We start from the raw sequence: 21,934 nt of genomic DNA on the forward strand, positions 1-21,934 counted from the left end.
GTGTGGAAGTAAATCAATACAGTATTAGGAGGATGCGTGTGACATCACAACCCACACAGTTTGCCTGCAACCACAAAACTGCATTAGTGACCTCCATGGTAAGGGCGCTCAATGCATTAGTGGTTCTCATCTTATCAGCACTGAATTTTTGGCCTGCATCAATACCTACAATGTCCCCTACTTAGGCTTAAGAAATATCAGCAATACTACCATCAAAGGATCTGAGTTTATATTGTAGTTGATTGAGATATTACCAGCCATAAAGTAAAACCAGGCCCCTTTAAATTGAAACAGCAGTTACTACAGTTTAATGCATAGTGCCTTTTGAACCAATTAACATTTTACTCTACAGTGGTTCATTTTAAAAGTAGCAAAATGCCTTCACTATTTTAAACATCTGCATTCCAATTGGCCAGCTAGCAGTTTACAAAGGTGTGGCTCATTAAAAAGCTAAAAGCAGTAATCTGAACTTGAACCGCATTTCATGATAGGGTTGTGTCCTCTAAGGAACAGAGCTTTGTTTGTTCCAGACTAATCTGTTTAAAAAAGAAAAGCCCAAAGTGTGTTTCTATCCCCTTTCCTGGGCTAGCCTGTTCCAGTACATGCCTACAGCACTGACTCTATTGCCAGAGAAAAAGGGGTTCCAGTGTTAGCTTGGAGCATGCTTATTCACTACAGTACAGGGTTCTGACATAAAAGGTATTTGTTCTCTGTGCCTATTCAAGTGGAAAGCTGTTTATTCATTGAGCCCCTAGTGGTCAACAAGAGAAACAAGGAAAAAAACCACACAGTGAAGCACTAGACAGGGGACAGACATGCTCTTGTGTAATTTGAGAGAAATTATACTCAGTCTGCCTGTGCTGTACCTGCTACAGAAAGTCTCTATTGCTGGCATGAGTGTCACAGTTTTCTCATTTTAATGTACTGTACATGGCTTATGTTGATGTGACTTTTGATTTGGATGACCCACATGTGTATTTGAATAATTGTGAAACCAAAAATAGTTTTCACTAAAGCTGCCACTTAGTTACAAGATTACAGGGGCTGTGCCTCCCCAGGGTGCTTTTGCAGAAGGGCGTGAAAGGCACAGAAAGCCTTTAACATGAGAGTGGTATGCGGAGTCACCAGGAAATAGTGCAGTGTATGTCTGTGCTTTTCATTGTCCCTTCTTAAACAATCCATGTATAAATGGGCATTTTGAATTTAGCTGGAGCAGAAAAATGAATGTAATCAAGAAGTAACCAAAAACTATGTCAAACAAAAGATAAGATTATCCTTTTTTGAGTGGAACGGATGGGATACAGTGTAGTGGTTGTTAAATGTCAGTATAGTATTTATTTTAGGTTGTTTAAATTCCAAGAGATTCCATTTTTGTTCAAAGGCTTAGTTAGTTCCTGTGCAATCTTTCTGCCTTTTTATTAGTCTCTCCTCCACCTGCTTTACTTTAAATATTGCAGGTATGTTAGTAGTGTCTTTCCAAATAAAAAAAAATAATTCGGCTAGTAAGCAGCTGAATATCAGTTCAGTCCTTATGTGTAACAAGCTACTGTCACCTAGTGGTTAAAAAGAGATAACTACACTCAATGTTTGTTAATACTGTAAGAATTTCAAGCGACCAGCAAAAAAAAAATCTTATTGGGAGTCTAAGCCACATAAGAACATAAGAAAGTTTACAAACGAGAGGAGGCCATTCGGCCCATCTTGCTCGTTTGGTTGTTAGTAGCTTATTGATCCCAAAATCTCATCAAGCAGCTTCTTGAAGGATCCCAGGGTGTCAGCTTCAACAACATTACTGGGGAGTTGATTCCAGACCCTCACAATTCTCTGTGTAAAAAAGTGTCTCCTATTTTCTGTTCTGAATGCCCCTTTTTCTAAACTCCATTTGTGACCCCTGGTCCTTGTTTCTTTTTTCAGGCTGAAAAAGTCCCTTGGGTCGACACTGTCAATACCTTTTAGAATTTTGAATGCTTGAATTAGGTCGCCACGTAGTCTTCTTTGTTCAAGACTGAACAGATTCAATTCTTTTAGCCTGTCTGCATATGACATGCCTTTTAAGCCCGGAATAATTCTGGTCGCTCTTCTTTGCACTCTTTCTAGAGCAGCAATATCTTTTTTATAGCGAGGTGACCAGAACTGAACACAATATTCAAGATGAGGTCTTACTAGTGCATTGTACAGTTTTAACATTACTTCCCTTGATTTAAATTCAACACTTTTCACAATGTATCCGAGCATCTTGTTAGCCTTTTTTATAGCTTCCCCACATTGTCTAGATGAAGACATTTCTGAGTTAACAAAAACTCCTAGGTCTTTTTCATAGATTCCTTCTCCAATTTCAATATCTCCCATATGATATTTATAATGTACATTTTTATTTCCTGCGTGCAGTACCTTACACTTTTCTCTATTAAATGTCATTTGCCATGTGTCTGCCCAGTTCTGAATCTTGTCTAGATCATTTTGAATGACCTTTGCTGCTGCAACAGTGTTTGCCACTCCTCCTACTTTTGTGTCGTCTGCAAATTTAACAAGTTTGCTTACTATACCAGAATCTAAATCATTAATGTAGATTAAGAATAGCAGAGGACCTAATACTGATCCCTGTGGTACACCGCTGGTTACCACACTCCATTCTGAGGTTTTTTTTCTAATCAGTACTTTCTGTTTTCTACATGTTAACCACTCCCTAATCCATGTACATGTGTTTCCTTGAATCCCAACTGCGTTCAGTTTGAGAATTAATCTTTTGTGCGGGACTTTGTCAAAAGCTTTCTGGAAATCTAAATAAACCATGTCATATGCTTTGCAATTATCCATTATCCATGCTTGCTGACAGTTTTTATTGAAGTTACACGAACACTGAAATCAATTAATTGCAGAACAATGAAAAGTATTATACATTAAAAAATGCTGTGCATTTTATTGAAGATGCATTTGGAACTTTTTAAAGTATACCTTGCAAATGAACAGCACTTGCATGTCCCATTCTGATCAAGGGCATTTTTAAACCACCAAAGACATTAGCATCAAGTACTGTGCAAATTGGAAAGCTGATGACTTGCATCCACAGTTTTGTTGTTCATAGGCCTGTATTATTATCAGTTTATTTTCTGTGACATCTTCTCCAAACACTTGTTGCTGGTTTTGGTGGCGGCACGAGCAGTCTCTGTGATGGAGAATTGAAATGCCCATGGTATCTGGTGTAGCTAACACGTTTACAAAAAAAAAAGTAAAACCGCTTACTGTAAGGTGAATCCAAAGCTGGGTCTTTCAAGGTAGTTATTGGCATTGCTTCTGTTTTGGAGTGCAAAGTATTTGAAAAAGCACATCTGATAATCTGTTTTTACTACACAGTGAAGCAGATCATCTGACTGGCCATGAAACACTAGTTTGACAGTACAGAAGCAAACCAATAGAAGGGATCTGTTTTCAGCGGCTTCATGTTAGTTTTGAGTAGTAACCTAAACAGACACCTTTTTATGCTTTTACTGCAAAGGTGTCAGGCTTGCTACAATACCTACAAACTATTTAAATAGTAAATTAAAAAAAAGACTTTGCAAATGCAGTTACATTTTTAAACCATGTGTGCCACCAGTGAATATTAATAATTTCATATTTATGAATCAAATTCAGGAATGTTCTCAGTTTAGTTCTTCCCAGCGTTCTATCTGTTTTATTTCCAAATAACAAGCCTTCCTAATAAAGTTAGAAAAAATAATTTTTTGTAATATAGTATATTTATTGCCCCTATCAATACACAGACTAAGTAATAGAAGTGCTACACTATGCAGTTTAGTACAAAATCTAATTGTTTTTCTATACATTTTATTATTGTTGCGGCGTTTTTTGGACACCAAGCTGCAGGGTTCATTATCAATCATTCAATCAATCTATTTTATATAGCACCTTTCATAGTGGGCCACCATCACAAAGCACTTTACAAGATACATTCAAAAAATGCATAATACATTAAGCACAGTAATATAAGTTAGAAGTAGCAGACACAGCAGCTAGTAATGTATCGGGCTTAAAGCATGGAAAGCAAGAGAGAACAAGTGAGTCGGAGCCATCTAGCTAAATGAGCGTTCTCCAAGTGTGGTGCACTTTTCCTGGCACTGTTGTGGTTTCTAGACTCTGCACAGCATCTCTGTTTTGTCCTTCGACCACAATACATACAGCAGTGTATTCAGTTCATTAGTAGTGTTATGGTAATCCTGGTTGTTGGTAGTGTATGCGGTCTGTAGATAACAGCGCTACTGTAAATCGTTACTCTATTTTATGTCTGATTCTTTATATAAAGATACCTTTCTCTCAATTAAGATTCTCCTTATAATCACATTGCTGGTACTAAAACTGAAATGAATTACTCGGTATGTTTAGCAAAATCACCAGTTGCTTAGTAACAAGATGGTGAAAACAGTAATTGTGGGATCTCGCCAACAGAGGGTGTATAGTACTACTAATTTACTGTATGAGCACAGTGTTGTTGCTGAAGGGTGGGGCTGACTCCACAGCATTATATTACATAACCTGTAGCCTTGGAAATATGTAATCCTGGTTCTGTTTTTTATATTCTCTCAATGTTCGTAAACCTCAATAGAGCCGAATGAATGACTTACTTGCTCACGACCCGTCTAAAAATGGAAAGCTTCAGTGCCTGCTGCTATTATACACTGTGACTTGCTGTTATGTACTGCTCTGTAGTTAATGCAGTTATTGTGTGCGAGTATTCCTGGGCATTGTTGAATACCCATGCATTATCAAACAGATGTGCTGTCCTGGTGATTTTATGATTACAGGCTTGGCAATTATTGCAAGTTTTGACTTCCAGTTGGACCATACAGTATCATCAGATTCACTTCCTGCTAGTAAAATGAATTTAAGTAAATGGATGTTCTTTAAACATGTACAGTTACCGCTGAGCTCATTTAAAAGCTTTTGGGTGCCCTGTGTCCTGTTACTATTGCATTACATATATAGCAATGTAACAAGACAATAGAAATAAGCAAATGCAGTGGAAGCAGTCAGTTTAAATGAAAGCAGAGGTGTTGCTGGCACTTGTAGTTCTGTCGGATTCCGTTCGTGTTTTGAGGTACTGTAACAGCGCTGCAAACAGATTTTGGTGTCTCACCACCCACTACTTTGCCTTAAACCCTGAGGCACTTTTCAAAGCCCTTATTAAAGTACAGTGGCCCTTTTGAAAACTGCCAGATTGTCTGACACTGCAGGTTCCAACAGGTCAGTGCAGCAGAGCTGGACAAAAGGGCAGTTATACCTTTACACTCAGTCCATTCTTAGTTTTAATACGCCACATGCACTTTGTCCAGAGTATGTCTGTATTGCATTCTCAGGTGCCCTTGGTGTCCTCCCGTTCTGTTTCTTGTCACCACGACCATCGGATGTGCTTTCTTTCCTTTTTTGCCATCACTCTTTGTTCTGATTTAAATGAAAACGACTAAGCAAGTTGGTTTGACAGTTTTCCAAAACCGCATTGCTCTGGAGAATTTTAAGGTAATGTGAGATCAGTCATGTCTGTGCTGCCCAGTACGTGAGACCAATTCAGTAATTGTAGCCACACCTGAGTGTTTTTATGGCATTCTACAGTATATGTTGCCATGCCCCTCCTGTTGATTCACAAAGATGCTGGGGCTTCAGCTGGTGCTGAAAAGCAAGTACAAATAAGCAAACCTTGGTAATACAAGTGTATCTACAGTATAACCTATTTCACTTTACCTCGATACAGTACAGTATACTGTTGAACTACAAAAAATATATTGTATAGGAAAGAACACAAAGTACTGTAGAAAAGATGCAGCTTTTTTTTTTTTTTTTTATGTGGCTTATTTCCAAATATCTTCCCACAAACTGCAATCTCCAGCCCACAGACAGATCTCTCTGGCACTGAGGCTCTCGGCCTTGCTCATCTACTTCTTTTCCCAGAAGATTTAATGTGAGAACTGATGCTGTCTTCTCCAAATGTGAGATTTAAACTAGCTAAGATATTACATTTGTCCAGTCCGTACATAAAATGCACCGTGATGCTGCCAAACAGCGCCACCAACTGGGAGAAGCAGACCTGGAGCAGCAGAGAGGTTCATATTGCCCGTCTTTTACTTGATCCACATACTTATTTACTGTACAGTGGCACGGGCTTAATGTCAAGGTTTTGTGTTGTTGTGTACACTGAAGGTATCAGCTGTTCCAATCACGGGGGGGGGGGGGGGGGCTCCTTATCCAATGCAAACCTTGGGGGAAGCTTTACATTAAGCCCGGATTAATTGCATGGAATTGTAATGATTAATTCTGGGTTGAGGGCCAAGCCTCTGTCTCCACTAGAAGTATCCTGAGATTCTGAAAGCAGGCCTTCACAGCCTCTCCCATCCTGCTGCCATAGCCTGTCTAGTTCCTCTACGCAGAGTGGTTTTATATTTGGAATTTAAGATAAATGAAGGCAATAGTTTTACTAAGGTGTTGTCTTGATACATTCTATTGTGTTCTGGTGTTTATTCAATTCCAAGCCCCAGTTACCTTGCTGCCTCTACCTTGTCTTTTGAAGAGTGATTCACTTACCACATGATAAAACATTCCAGCACTGCCTGTTGTCTAGCCAGGGCACTGAAGTGGTGTTATTTCTCAACTGCATGCTGCACCTGTGCGCCATCTTGGCCTGAAGGGATTTCTTGTAAAGCTTTCTATGTCTAATCTGAGTAGTTTTATATTGTAGCTTGTGTACTGGTGGATGGGGTTGGACTTTTTGGTATGTAAACTTTAATAAACAGTTTGGGATTTTAATATGATACGTACCCAAGTTGTGCCCAACATTACAATCCAGTACTGTAGCTGTTTTTTATAGTTTTCCCTTGTCTCTGGTTTATACAGTTCAAGGGTTATTGGCTTATCTTACACCACTATGTATTAACAGTACAGTACTCGTGAATAGTGATACCAACAGTGGCTTCAGAAAGGTTGTCATTTTACTACCAATTACCTCTTCTGTGTTAGATTGTATTGTGTACTGGAAGTATATTTATACTGCAGCACAGAATAAAAAAATAATTTTGTATATATCAAAGTCGTCAACTTGTTTTTAAGCAGCTTTTTTTATTCATACAGTATTTTAGGCTATGTTGATAAAAGGAATCAAATACACATGCATACTAAGTCAAAGGGGCGTCTGTTTTTTTGATTTGAAGGCATTTCACGTGTTTTACACCTTTTTATGAGCGCTGCAGTACATTTTATAGCAATGTCGGTTTCTCACAAACACGGATGTCTTTTTTTGGATCCTACAGGGAGACAGCGGAACAGGCTGGAGCCCATGGATACAATCTTTGTTAAGCAGGTGAAGGAAGGAGGGCCTGCACATGAGGCTGGGCTCTGCACAGGTAAGAACACAACTGGTTCACACATCTCTACCTTGGAAACTTATCAGAGGAGCGATATGTATACAATTCTTAAATGGAAGCCTGTATGAACTAAACAGGAATGTTAAACATTGTTAATAACTTGTGTCTCAAGAGTTGGGTCCTTTTGTGTTGTGTGCTTGTTTGTAACTGTGACATAATGGAAGCACAGTCAACCACCTTTATTTAGCGACCACCTGGTCTAAGTGACCACGTTAAATTCCTCCCAATTATATTTGTTCTTTTTATTTAACTGTATTAAGCGACCACCTGTCTAACACGACTACAATTCTCTTACCCAGCAACAGACTCAAACCTGTATTAAGCACTGTCACACAGGGCTATTGTTATAAGTAAAATATGGTTTTAAATGGTATGTTCTAAATTCAAAGCAATACGGTAACCATTTTAGCAGTCTTATTCGTAATCAATAAAACAGCTCTCCCTTATAAAGGAAGAGAAAAAGTGGAGAAATAAAAGGTCCTCCCGAGCTGACAGAATTAAAGTTATTGAACTTGCAAAGACAGTAAGTGCCAGAAAAAATGCTGAGACATTTGGCACTAGAAAGACGCAGATACGGCATTTTGAAACAGAAAGAACTAGGCCTTGAAGTTTTAGGCTTTTTTTTTTTTTTTTTTTTTTGTCCATGTGACCGTGTTTTGAGCGGATTCAATATCTTAATTAAACTATTAATTACTAAACAAAGTGTCCTGATTGACTTGCTGATTCTATTTCACCACCTTCATTATTCGAACACAAGAGCAAGCAGTGTCGTTAATCACTTCCCCCAGATGCTACTTTAACTTGCATTTCGTTCTCACACTTGCCTGGGATCTAGACCGCTTCCAATGTGTCCGTTTCATGTTGTGTTATTCTTTCCCGCTAATTTAACAGAATGTTCTCAGTATTAGGATGCAGCGGCTTAAGACTTGAAGGCAAACCGTTAAAAGCAAAATAAACACAAAAATACTTACAAGAGTATGAAAACAATGTGCACGGTAATCGAATATAAAAATATCTTCTGCTTTTGCTGGCGTTGGTTTCAGGATGCAATGAATCAACACATCTGACAGGCAGGCACAGGATTGAAATTTGCAAATGATTTAAAACAGTGTGACCTGAGACAGGCAAGCATTCATTACTTTCACAAAATTTGTTTTGCAAATGCATTATCTAAATGAATGTTATTAAATGACATACTTATTTTTGCTCATATTCCATCTTCAGGCTTTTACAGTATATGTAAGACATACATAATTACAGGAAAGCATGTTAGACAAATAGAAAATTCATAAGTTATGGGCCCTCTTTTAAGAGATCACCTGTGTTAAGAGACTACTATTACTGTCCCGTGAGTGGTCTTTTAATACAGGTTTGACTATTTGTTTTTAATTTAAATGTACTTGTACTTGGACTGCAAGACATCTTATGCCTTTAATCAATGTTATAGTATTTTCACATGTACTGTTACAGAAACTATTGGCTAGATTCTCAAAGCTGTACTCCCAAGTAGTCATTAGCACAATTTTTATCTAAACAAAAAACACTAAATGCAATAAAAAAAAAAAAAAAACGGATTGAAAAAACAACTTGACTACTGAAGTTAAGTCTTAGTTGTTTGTCTGTTTTGGGAACTTTATTGGGGGTGTTTCTCCTTTGTGGAAAAAAAAAGTGGTAATGAAGAGTGAGTAAATAGCTTTGAGAATGTAGCCCTATGTGATGAGCCTCTAGTCAACCGATTATCTCTGTGCCACCCTGACTGTCCATTACGATGAAGTCTCATTATAACACATACGTCTACAGTGCAGCTGTATCAGTGGGTTAGCTCCCAACAAATTATAGCAATTATGTTGCTGACATTTAACTGTATAATGACTGTTATCCACAGGACTGTCACAATGACAGGTTTACTGCAGGATTCATGAAATGTGATGGAGGGATACAATATCTATAGTATTAGTGGACCAAGAAAGTACTTTAGCTTGTATTTTATAAAAATAAAAAAAATGACACATTTAAGGGTGTCTGAATCTCCCTGTTGTAGCTTGCACATCAGGAGATATTAATCAATCAATCTTTTTTATGTAGCACCTTTCATAGTGGACCACCATCACAAAGCACTTTGACTCGGACAGTTATCGTTTACCTGCCGCATAACTTTTGAATGCTAAAATCAAATTGCACAAGATCTAATGGCAATGTATTTTAATGTTTCCTTGCTTCTATGTGTTTAATCCATTCATGATATATTTGAATGTCTTTGCAGGAGACAGGATTGTAAAAGTGAATGGAGAGAGTATTATTGGAAAGACGTATTCCCAAGTAATTGCCTTGATTCAAAACAGGTAAACATGCATTATGTTAACTTCATGTTCCTCTGGCACACACTAATGTTACTGCAATAAATAAAATGAGAGTTTTAGTAGATTAATCCAATGCACTTACCATGAATCCTAGCTGGCATTTTTAGAGACTGTATGACGTGAACCACAAATTGTTTGCATAGTGTGTAAGGGACGTGGGTGCTGGCAGTTATGTAACTGGGTATACTAACTGTCCAGACTTGTTGTGCCTTCTCCTTCAACTTTATCTGCTTTCTTGTTCCTGGTGAGCTTCTGTCTTTTTTTTTATTTTTAACACAGTTCCTTTACAAAGTGATTTATAGCTTTCCTGTTCTCAAAACGGGATGCGTAGGTGTGTTATGCATCTCCATATCTGGTATTTGCTAATTTGGTTATTACTTACACATGACATTTAATTTTTGTTCCTTATTTAGGTACTTCAAGATAGTATCTTGATGTATAATGTGGAAAGTCTTTATTATGCATTGTTATTCATATCTCTTCCTGCTGCAGACTGCTCATGATGTCAAATTGGCAACCAACATTTGAACACTTTCTTGACTTTAAGCTCTCCCGATTCTGTGTCCAATAAATTGTTTGCTTGTACATAGTAGTACATGTAGTAGATTTTATAAAAACTAGTACCCAATATTCATGCTGCTAGGTTTGTACAGAGACACATCCTATCAAAGGACAATATCTTGAAAGAGCCACCAGCCGATGTCTTGTTGGTGTGATACCCTTTCAAGCTTTTTTAATTGGGAATATAGTGATTTTTTTTTTTTTTTTTTTTTTTTTTTTAAGTTCATTCTGGGGTGCTGCCTAGTTTTAATAAAGTAGGTGATGTAGTGGGTTGATTTATTTATTTCTGTTCAGTTGCTGCACCCACTAAGTTATTGAAACAGCTGCAGTTTCCATAAAGAGTAATTGGAGTGTGTCACTTGGTTCAAAACAATAAACAGTGGAAAGTACTTGCTGTTTTACCAAAATCGTTTATTTAAATACCACCGCTGAGCCAACAAGAAATCTGCTCAGGGATGTAGATCTGTCTGAAAACCTGGGGGGGGGGGGTAATTTTAACTATAAATGTTCTTTTCGCTTTGTATACAGCTTACATTGAGCTGATTTATGATCGAAAAAATAAAACTAGGGGTCAGTATGTATTTCTGACCTAATTTTATACATGTTTTAAGCTAATGATAGTCACCACACCTAAGTTTTACAATGTAATAGACAACAAACAATACAAGTAAAAGAGAATATAAATCTTAAATATATTGGCAGATGTAAAATGTAATTACTGATTTGAAAAACAGAAAATAAATCTTACGAATATTTCAGGGTTCATAAAGACCTGATTTTATATATAAAAAAAAAAAATTCAAGGACTTTTTCAAGGACCGACATTTAAAAGGACATTATATGCTGATTTTTAATGGAACAAATTCCATCCATGTACTAATGCATTGAAAACAATACGGTATTTGTTAGTATGTTAGTTAAATGTTCTAATGCTTTAATGATCAAAAGTATTTTCTTTGCTGCTTTATCATAAATAATGTTGTAAATTTGCAATGTGTTAAATACTAAATGCTTAAACATAGATAAAGTGCTTATGTTTTTTTTAATGACTAGTGTTTTAAAGTACATTGTTTTACTGTCGATTGTTTTTAGATTACACATCATAAAAGGTCTATATAAATTATTTAAAAATCTAATTTTTTTTGTGAACACACCCTTAGACAGTATTTAATTTATTTGCATCATGACAGCACCTTTCAAAAACAGCTATTTTATATTTCTCTTTGTAATCCAGATGTTGTTTACTTCGACAATCAGGGTAATTAAGAATGTAATACTTGCGGGGGAGTTTCTTTGCTCTTGTCCAGATATTGCTGATTTAGTTTGGGCATGGTGCCGACTTCATTTTGTAGTTCTGATGTTTTTGTTTTGTCAAAACTGTCGGAATCGTCACTCTGTGATTTGCTCAGTCTTAGATTGCTTTGGCTGGCCTAGACTGCTCTTTTTTCATTTTGACATCAACAGCTGATTAGCAAGTAGAAAAAGTATTGAAACAGTTTTAGAATTAATTATAAAATCAAGCCCGTGTTATTCATGTGTGTCAAATGGGAAGGCACTTCACTTTCAGTAGCGGAGATGTACAGTAAAGGAAGACTAAAGTTAATTTTTTTTTTGTTAGAAACTGTGGAGGTCCGGGTAGCAGCGTAAAGGAATATCCACTAGAAAGTGTCCTGAGGGCATCGGGTGATTCGAGGGCATTTGCCATTTACTCTCATCTTCCACTTCCAGAGCTCAGCAACTGTACAAGATTAAGCCACCCTGTCCCTAACCCAACCCCAACTGTAAGCGTAAGCAACCCCTGCCCTAAAACCTAACCTCAAACCCAATACCTAGCCATTAACAATCATCTGATGCCCTCAGGACGCTTTCTAGGTTATATTCCTGTGTGCCTCATCTGGGCAGGGTGTTTTGCTACAGTATAACATTTCTATCATCCCCCCCCAAAGTTTCTTTTCTTTTCTTTTGCCAGTATGCAATAGCGTCAGTTTTTTATGAAATGAAATCAAACACTTTTCAAGATTTCAGGGACCTGTACAGACCCTCATATTTACTAACATGCATTCACATCGCATGAAAAATTAAAACAACAAAAAATGAAAAGAAAAAAACAAAACATGAATAAATAAATACAGTGAACAGAATCGTCACGGTGGATGTGGTGAAAAGAATGACAAGATCGTCTTGTGTTTTCATTAGTTTTTTCATCAGATAAGACATGATGAAGCCTGCTTGCTTCATCTGTTCAAGCGTGAGATTAAATCATGCAGTGCAGTGTGGAATGTTTGCTTGACGGCATGTGGAGCTTTCTTTTGAGTACAGTTCCAGAGTAACTATTTACGATTTTTAGTATGATGTAACAGTACGTATTGCTCCATTCTACAAAATTAGAGGATCACCAATTTTTTACTGGTACAAGATGAGACACAAAAAGAAGAAATATTATATATAATTACAGTAAAATTAAGCTTGAAAACTGGGGTGGGGCTGGGGGATTTATATATGTTATTGTTATCCCCCTGACCAAAAAGTGGGGAATGTGCTTTATATACACCCCCCCACCCCCCGTTAAAATAATTATTAAACTTGCTAACAGTTTGGTTTCTGTGATTTTTATTTATGCTGTAAGGTTGTCTGCTAATTTTATAATGAATGTACTGACATTTCTGCTGTTCATTTTAGTGACCCTGTTCTTGAGCTCTGTGTCATGCCAAAAGATGAAGACATTCTACAACTGGTAAGTGATACTCTGTTAGAATAATATGAATGAATTGCCTGCTTACCAAAGGAACTGAAACTAATGTTTGTGGGGATGGTAGTCTTTCAAGGATCATCCAGTAAGAGAAGTTATCCACATAGTTCAGGTAATGAGTAAGACAGGTTTGTTTAGTGATTGACACAATGGTGTTGACTCAGCTGAAAGTATTATATAGTCCATTGTACATGTAGCTTTTTTATTTTTATTTATTAATAGACTGATTTCTTTCTCTACTTAACGAAGGAATCTGCTATGTATGAGATTTGATCACGTCCAGTCGGTATAAAAAAATCTCTTTTTGAAACTCATACTTTTCCAATCAGGGGTGTAGTGCTAGGTTTAGAAGTGAGGGGTCGCTATTATCTACGTCGTCCCAGTTTCCCCAGACACTCAACAGAACCACAGCTTATCACTCTACAGTAGTTACTTAACTTTAACTCAGAGTCGCAACATGAATGTATAATGGGTTCCATCTCTAGCTTTAGCTATATTAAGAAATGCACAGTAATATCATGCTGTTTTAGTGGGGGGACTACAAAGCGAAATAACATCACTTCACATAAAATTAAACACAACCTTTATACAATTTATTAACTTAAACAAACATAAAAAAGGATTAAATCATGAAATTATTATTATTATTATTATTATTCATATGCGTAACACTCCCCCACCCCCCACCCCATATATTGAATGGTTTGGTCCAGAATCTGCTCCTCGCTCTATTCTATCGCAGCCGCTTAAGAGCAAATGAGACTGACGTTTTGAAACAGAAGTGCATCGGTTTGCAAAAAAAAAGATTTGTGTAAGGCCACAATTCCCTGTATTTGTTTTGTTGCGATTTGAGTTTCATCTTTTTTAAATAAATGTTTAGCTTATTTTTATCTACTTCATTTCTGATATGGGTCTAAAAATAAGAAAGGTTCCAGTTATTGCATCTAATTGTAAAACGCTGTCACCTCAGCACAGCGTTGATACAGGTTCCCTTCACCTCTCCTACTCATTATTCTAGACCAGGCATGCTGTATTCAAACTTTCACTATTTATCTCTCAAGGGTTTCTTACGGCTGTTGCATTCTTTGCTTATTTGTATGGGTTATACACATGTATATCTATCTCCAAATATTATTCATAGGAGCAAAGCAGTTAAATATTCTACATGTGAAGTACTGAAGTGGTTTTCTCCCTGCTCAAGAAGTGAGGGGCTGGCGCGCTGTGCACACCACACAGCACTACACCCCTGTTTTCAATTCAATATATGGAATTTCCTCATTGATTTGTAGGAGAAATAGGAGCAAGTTAAACTGGATTTGTTTATTTATATTAAATTAGGTGCTATCTGTTGGGTCTGTTTCATAGGAAGCCCAAACTTCCTTTTGACGATCTCTTATTTATTACTCGGTTCCTTAGTGCTGTTCAAGTTGAACTGAATTTCAGTGTATATTGAGAGGTGCTTACAGTAGTTACGTGTATCATATAATACATATATCTGTGCAGCTTTTAAATTAAATATCAACAAGGCTTTGAAGTTGTACATGTATTATGAAAAATGTATTTTAATAATATGTGTTTACTATGTACTTGCTGGGTGTTTGAAAATTGCTAATTTGTCCAGGCTCTCTTTTGAGAACTACCGCCCACTTGGAGGAGACATTTATGTTAATTAAGGGGTTGGAGCAACTGCACAAGGACACCAGCTGCCTCCCTACATGGCAGTGAACATTCAAGTCTTAAACTCCTTTGTCATTTTGTGTTGTTGGTTTTGATTTTGACATCTACTCTGCTGCTTACCTAACTGGACGAGACATCTCAGTATAATGTGAATTCCAATTTATGGATCTTGTCCAGTCTACATACATGAACTGTACCATTGCATATTGACGTGCTTGTTGAGGCACTACTTTAAACCATACCCTCCTTCTTTCAGAAGAGAGGGTTATGCAGTTCTTTCACTCTAGTGATTTAAGTCTTGTAACTGCAAGATGCCCCAATTACAGAATATGCTGTACTTTGCACTAGATAAGAGTTTTGGAACAGGGATGTTTGCAGAAAATAAACTCTGCCAGATATAAATAGAAGAATAGATGCTTTATACTGGAAATATACAAAATCCCTGGCTGTGATAAGCATTTTTGTGCCTGCTAGTCGCATCAGTGTTCAACAGTGTGTCAGCACAGTACAGTGTAAAAATAACCTTGTATTATGTATTACCCTTTCAGGATAATTAATATTTAATTGACCCATATTCAGGACGTGTGCCTATACATCTGTGTGCATGTGCACATGGCTGTTTGTGAGCTGAGGAGCAAACCACAGAAACTCTTACTATGTACAGCTATGGCCAACAGCCCAGCATCTAGAAAATTTAGGATTGAGACATTTATATAACAAAATAAATATATAGTATAGATATTTTATTTAACATCATATAATCAAAGAAACTACAAAATGTTGTTACCAGTGTCTATCAGAAGCTATAATAGCAGTACAGGATTTTATCTATTTCACATTTTTCAGTTTGCCTGTTTTCTTCATTAAGAATATGGGGAAACTACAAAGCGGCATGTAATTCACAATTTTAACCTAACATTGTTCGGCCAGTTTAATTTTACTTTACGAAGCATAATTAATTATATATGGTGATGATAAACTTTAGGCCATTGCTGTACAGTATATTTTTATCTCTGGAAAAATGCATGGTAGCTGGTCTGTTTTGAATCTGTCCATCTTCCTGCCAAACACGTTGACTGCTTCTAAAGGATTACAACCATTTAAGTGCTTTGCCAACTGGACTAAAGTTACAGATAATGCAGACAGAGAATCTTCAGTCGCTCTTAACTGACTGTTTTAAGAGCCGTACTTCACATAGTGCTCTGCATGTGCTGACAGAGAGGTCTCTCTTGTACACATGTGAAAACTGTCTTCCATCTTCTCCAAATAAAACCCTGCTCACATGAGTGATTAATTTGGATTTGTAAGGACTGTTTAGAGTTGATGCCCATATTGACACTGTCAGTTCAGGTATTTTTGCCCTAAGTAACATACAACACATGTTGATTTCAAGCATGCCTGTATGATTTAACACTGAGGTTAAAAGATTGCAGTATCTTCAGTTATGCAAGATAGAATTGAGAAGGTTGAATCTGATTTCTAAGTCTGCAACATGGGGTTACAATAACACAAGTATACTAAAAACATTAATGTTCATTTTTATTTTGTACTAATGGTTAAAATAATGTATGTCTCAATTAATGCTGATTTTAGTATTCAATCTAGTATTCCAACATTACTGAATAACATTTGTTTCAGGTGCTTGCAGTATATAGTGTAAGTTTCAAGATTCCTATTTTCAAGGTTCTGGATTAGTATTACTGAATACAATAAGTGGTCAGTAGCCATATGTGATGAGCAACAGAGCTGGGCTATATTTTACTGTAGTGTGGTGGTGAGGACGATGGGATAATCTTCTCTCTCTCTCTCTCTCATCAGGTTGGTGCCCTTTTATAATATAGCTTTTTTTCTTCCAAGCAGTTTAGTGAGATCAGTCTGTACTCTATCAAAATATGAATAATACAACCTAAAACTCATGACATTAGTCTAAATATAGGTTTTCACTGAAAAAGCCAAAAAAAATGTTTTCCCCCCCAAGGGCAATAGTAATTTGTTCTCATGCAGTGTAATGCATTTTTATAGCACTTTTACACAGGTGTGATAATCGGGTAATGTTAAGGAGTTATAGTTTTTATCTAGGTTGTGTAAGTGTAGTGTAGCAAATAAATTGTTTCTAAAGGCTGATATGCTGTACTGCTGTGTCACACAGACCGTTCTTGGTGATTTTTTTGTAATTATTTCAATTGCTTTCTCTGCCTTGTGTTCTTGTAGCATCTTTATTCATGAATTGCTGTATAATCTTAGTGTTTCTAATCAATGATTATAGTAATGGCTGTAGCAGGCTGGCTTGCAGCTGACATTCATCCGTGAGAAGTTTTGTTGTACCTTTTTTTAATGAACAGAATTGAAATGCGTTTTGTATGCACTGGAAACTGGAACCATTTTTGATGTGTTAGAAAGAAATAGGCCGCCCCCTTCCCCTGATGGTGTGCAGCTCACTTGTTGCTACATAAGATGGCAGCTAGTTTTCATCATAATTACCAAGCCATAGAAAAGGAGAGTGGGATGTCTGTGCTGTCACCCTAATGAGCATCTGATCTGGCTTGAGCTAGGAAACGGGAATGTCAGAATGCAGGACACAGCAGGCTGCAGAACATTAGCTAGTGGAGTACAAAATGGGTCTGAACTGAAAATTCACACAATGACACATCATCCAGAAACATCGTCCTTTTGAGCTAAGGAAAAAAAAAAAAAGCGGAGCTGCAGTCAGCTGATGGCTTCTGGTTCTGCTCAGGTTGATATTGTAGGGGAATGGAGGGCTGTACCATCTGAAATGAATGCATGATGAGGGAGCTGCTTTCGTCATCTGAGTGGCAGCAGCACTAGGCAGGAGAGAGAACCTGAGAGGGAGTGTTAGTGAGGGTGAGTAAACATGCTGTGGAAGGAGGAGGAGGAGGAAGGGGAGCTAAGGAATTGACACAAGCTACATTCTACAGCTGCAAGCTACAGTAGCATACTGAGGCAGGCTACAACAAAAGTGCTAGGGAAGATACTAAAAGAACCGGTTGGGGTGGTGTCCTGAGAATATTCTCAATGCTGTTCTTCTACACCCTGTTACCTCTGATGGTATCTTCCAGCAAATTCAGAGTAGATATTTTAGCTTGTTGTATTCAGCATTAATGTGACAGAATAATTCTGTCTCCTCATCAGTAAGCAGCTTGCTGTTTTTTTTCTCTGTCTCTCTCTCTCCATCTACTATGCTTCCCTCTGCCCTACTGGCTGCAGTTTTCAAAGGATATCGCAGCTCTGGTAAGAAACACAACTAGTCGTTTCCACATTAATTCCCCATCTCATTTGTGTGTGGTGTTTGTTTATTTTAAAGCATCACTGCCACTCATTCTGGTTCCTGCAGTGCATTTAATATGGTACCTGTTTGATTTGCTGTTGGACTGACAGCGCACCAAACAGCTACTGCAGCTGTCTTCAAAGTGCCTCGCCCCTTTTTCATTTTTTTTCTTCTTTTCCAAAGTACTTTGGCCTCCATGTAGGCTAGGTTTATGCTCTTACGTATGTAAATGAAGGGAGGGAATTGCCTTTGAAAATGATTGCCAGGCGTGTTAGGATTTGAACAGGAAATGCTGCAATTTTACACCACCGGTACTGTACATATATTCCCCACTGTTACTGCAATCCACTTCATTTTTGCATTAGGGGTTGTCAGTACAAATTTGTTGTTTTCTTGGAGTAATGTTATGTTTGAAAATAGTGAATTGATCTAAGATGATTATGGAGGTGTCTTTCACTACCAAGGGATGTGTGTGGAAACGTCCTCACTTTGCCTTTACTATTTGTCTTCGGAGTAAGTCTGTAACGCAAAAGGTGGGTGAGCTGCTCCTACAGAACTTGTTTTTAAGATTTGTATTTTGGGCTTTTTTTTTTTCCTGTTCAACTGTAAATCTCTTATGGTACAGCACATATTTTATTTTGTAGCCCAATATAGCCATGCAAATAAAATAGCTCTGTACTATTTTTTTTTATTTATTTATTTAATTTTAATGATTTATCATGTGTTTCACTGTGTGTTTCATTTCCATTCTGTTCACGGTTAACTATTTTATGGAGGGTGGGGTAGTGGGAAAGCTGCCTTTCTTGAATGGGTGCTGTGGACAGTCAGTGGGTAGAACTGTTGCTTTTTCCTGTTGCTGGTTAGCACCGTACCATGAACGATTTGAAGTAAGCATTGCTTTGTTTTATTTGTAATGCAAACGTTTCATCTTCCTTACTGCATGGAGTGGAATAATTTGAAGCTCCTGAAGCGTTACAGATTTAAACTAACAAGGTTTGCGAGTAGTTCATTCATTTATTTATTTATTATACTTCACTTGTTAACTCTTCAGTTATAGCAGCTCATTTCCAGGAGATTCCAGAGACATCAGGCATCACTATCCTGACATTTATGGAAACATCTTGCCATTTTGCATTTGATTTCACTGTTTTGTGTAAAGTTATGTGTTCATATATGTGCAAGTACATGAATGATTATGTTTAAGTATGAGTAGTGTGTAGGTAGTACACAACTTGCTTACTGATCTTTTATTCTTTTTTTTTTCTCTCAGGCATATTCCAAAGATGCATACCTAAAAGGCAATGAAGCTTACAGTGGTAATGCCCGGCACATCCCAGAGCCACCTCCTATATGCTACCCCAGAGTAGACGCTAAATCCCCAGCAATGGCTCAGGCCTCCGACGTGCCCCCCTCCAGTCAAACAGCGCGAGGGGCTCCACAAAGCAGCAGCACCGGGGAGGGTAGAGGAGCTTGGCTGGGGGTGAAGCCTGAACTCGGGTACCATCTGGAGATCCCTGTTCCCCCCTTGCTCCCACAGGTCAACAAGACCCAGACAGTGGTGTGCGTGTGCAACGAAACGGTCAGAACTGTTGTCGTTCCCTCTGAGAAAGTAATCGACCGGACAGCCCGGATTAGCCGATCAGGCCCCTCACACAGAACCGAGGAGGTCCGGTACAGTGCAGCGGTGGACCAGGCTGGAGCTGTTAAGATAAGGACAAGACCTGCAGTAGTGTCCTCTGCTGTCGGGCAGCACCAGTACACCCCTGCTCGACCGACTGAAACAACCATCTTCTCTTCAGGGGGTCGACCTATTAATTATGCTAACTGCCCCGATGGACACATAGTATCTGGCAGACCCCCACTATCAGCGGCTGGCGATCCTTTCCCAGTAGCCTCCAATCACTATTCCCCTTCACCTTCATCTTCTTCTCCGGGAGCCCACCACCAGAGCATTGACTGGCGGAACTACAAAACCTACAAGGAGTATGTCGACAACAAGAGGCAGCACATGTACGGCTGCCGGACTATCCAGGAGAGGCTGGACAGCTTGCGGGCTGCTGCCCAGAATTCTACAGATTACAATCAGGCAGCGACAGGTCCCGGTGGTCCCCGGGGAGTGGGGGGTGCGCAGGTACGTCGAAGGAGCACCTCCCATGACCGGGCTTACCAGACGTCATCAGCGATGCCCATTCGCCACCGTAGCATCTCCCAAGAAAGACTGGGAGGTGGAGGGTCTGACCAGGAGGAACTCATGAAGGACTGGCCCAGGAGTGCTTCCCAGGATGCCCTGACCTCCACGCCTGTAAGGGCAAAGAACCCTCAGGCTCACTCCTGCGATTACCTCAGAAGGCAGGCTGAGATGCCTCCAGGAGACTGTTTCACTTCAGGACGGCCTGTAGAGAGGCAAGGTTATGGCAGGACTGAACTTGAGGAGAGCCATCATCCTGCTTACTACGATGGGACCTGGATGCCCAGTAGGCAACAGGCCGGGCAACGTGCTGTCCATCCGGCCCACAGGACTTCTAGCTTTGCCATTCCACCTAACAGTGGCTATAACCTGGGCGGCAGGAAGAGCGTCTCTGTCTCCCCTCGCGTCCAAAAAGATACGGAACACTTCCACCCCACTAGAGACTTCCAGCAGCACACAGCCTCAGTGTCAATGGAAAGGCCCCCCTGCTTGGTGGTCAAAAGCTCTGGGCTGGAGCCTTCAGCCTGTCCCAAAGGCCAGATCTCCAGCAGCTTGGATGCACTGAAAGACCAAAGAACAGTTGTCGCAAACCACCTGCCCCACACAGTCCAGCCCTTGCAGCCACTGGCCCGAGCCGAAAACCTGCCAGAACATGGCATGGAGCCGGGGGTCTCCGGTAAGATCCTGGCACAGCCCCTTGCCTTTAGGTCCACACAACAGCGGCAGAAACAGAGTCCCGCTGCCTCTTCCAGCAATGGTACTGTGTCTGTTAGAACCAAGAGCAGAGATTCCTCAGGGAAAGAGCACAGGAAAGAGCACACACTCAATACTGAGGTTCAGGAAACCACAACGGTGGTCCTGCGGGAGAAGCCCCCCTTGGGGAGGCCCACACCGCAGCCCCTAAGGCACCAGTCTTACATCATGGCCGTGAACGAGCCCGAACCCGAGCCCCTCTCGGACTCCACTTGCTGGCTGCCCAATGATGCCCGCCGAGAGGTGAACATGAAGCGCCTCGGAGAGCAGAGGAAGGCTTCCAGCTCCGGCTCTCACGACGACTCCCTTGCTTCCATTCCTTTCATAGGTATGTGCGCTCCTCTGTATTAATGTGTTACCATGGAGATGATGATCTGGAGTACAGCAAGAGGAAGGGGGTGGGGCCTGAAAAGACCTCGGAAATAAGGATTAGAAAAGATGTGTGTGGATCCTACGAGCAATGTTGGGCATATTTCCTGGGGTTGAGAAACGGTTGTCATTTTTAGGTCATTGATAGCTGTGATTTTGAGTTTATAGCTAAAAAGGGGGTATTTCACATTCTATGTTGATTTGAGTAAGTGACAATTCATGAATTCAGATCAGAAATCAGATCAGACGTTTGCATTAGCCCACACCTATTTAATGCCAATTTTCTCATGTCAAATATATTGGACAATGTGTTAAGGGGTAAGAGATGATTAATTAGTCAAACCTGCTTATACAGGAATTACTGCTTGAGGCATTGTCTAAAACATGTCTCTGTAGACAGGTAGTCTTATTACAATATCCAGATTTTTGCCTGGGAAAATATATATACATTGAGATCATAATGGTTACTGGTTGTTTTTTAATCCAGGTTTGACTGTATAAGCTCAGGTAAATGGTGCAGAACTGCTATAAGCAGTGTGGGATCAGTTTTCCTTGAAAGCTAGCGTCCCAGTACATGTGCATTTG

General features: G+C 39.1%; 1 protein-coding gene across 5 annotated transcripts in view; it reads left to right on the forward strand.

Annotated features, from left to right (window-relative positions):
- The window catches only part of LOC121314131 (rho GTPase-activating protein 21-like), an 80,990-nt gene that overhangs the window by 40,828 nt on the left and 18,228 nt on the right, over positions 1-21,934 (forward strand). For 3 of the 5 annotated variants that reach the window (XM_041247074.1, XM_041247075.1, XM_041247072.1), the window contains 5 exons: positions 7,293-7,385; positions 9,670-9,748; positions 13,007-13,061; positions 17,979-18,002; positions 19,310-21,308. In XM_041247074.1, the coding sequence (XP_041103008.1) occupies positions 7,293-7,385; positions 9,670-9,748; positions 13,007-13,061; positions 17,979-18,002; positions 19,310-21,308 (2,250 nt within the window). Of the gene's footprint in view, positions 1-7,292; positions 7,386-9,669; positions 9,749-13,006; positions 13,062-17,978; positions 18,003-18,393; positions 18,573-19,309; positions 21,309-21,934 lie in introns of those variants that run through there. The other 2 variants (XM_041247073.1, XM_041247076.1) reach the window with 2 other exon arrangements.

This window comes from Polyodon spathula, chromosome 4, assembly GCF_017654505.1.
Source record: "Polyodon spathula isolate WHYD16114869_AA chromosome 4, ASM1765450v1, whole genome shotgun sequence".
Taxonomy (NCBI): Eukaryota; Metazoa; Chordata; class Actinopteri; order Acipenseriformes; family Polyodontidae; genus Polyodon; species Polyodon spathula.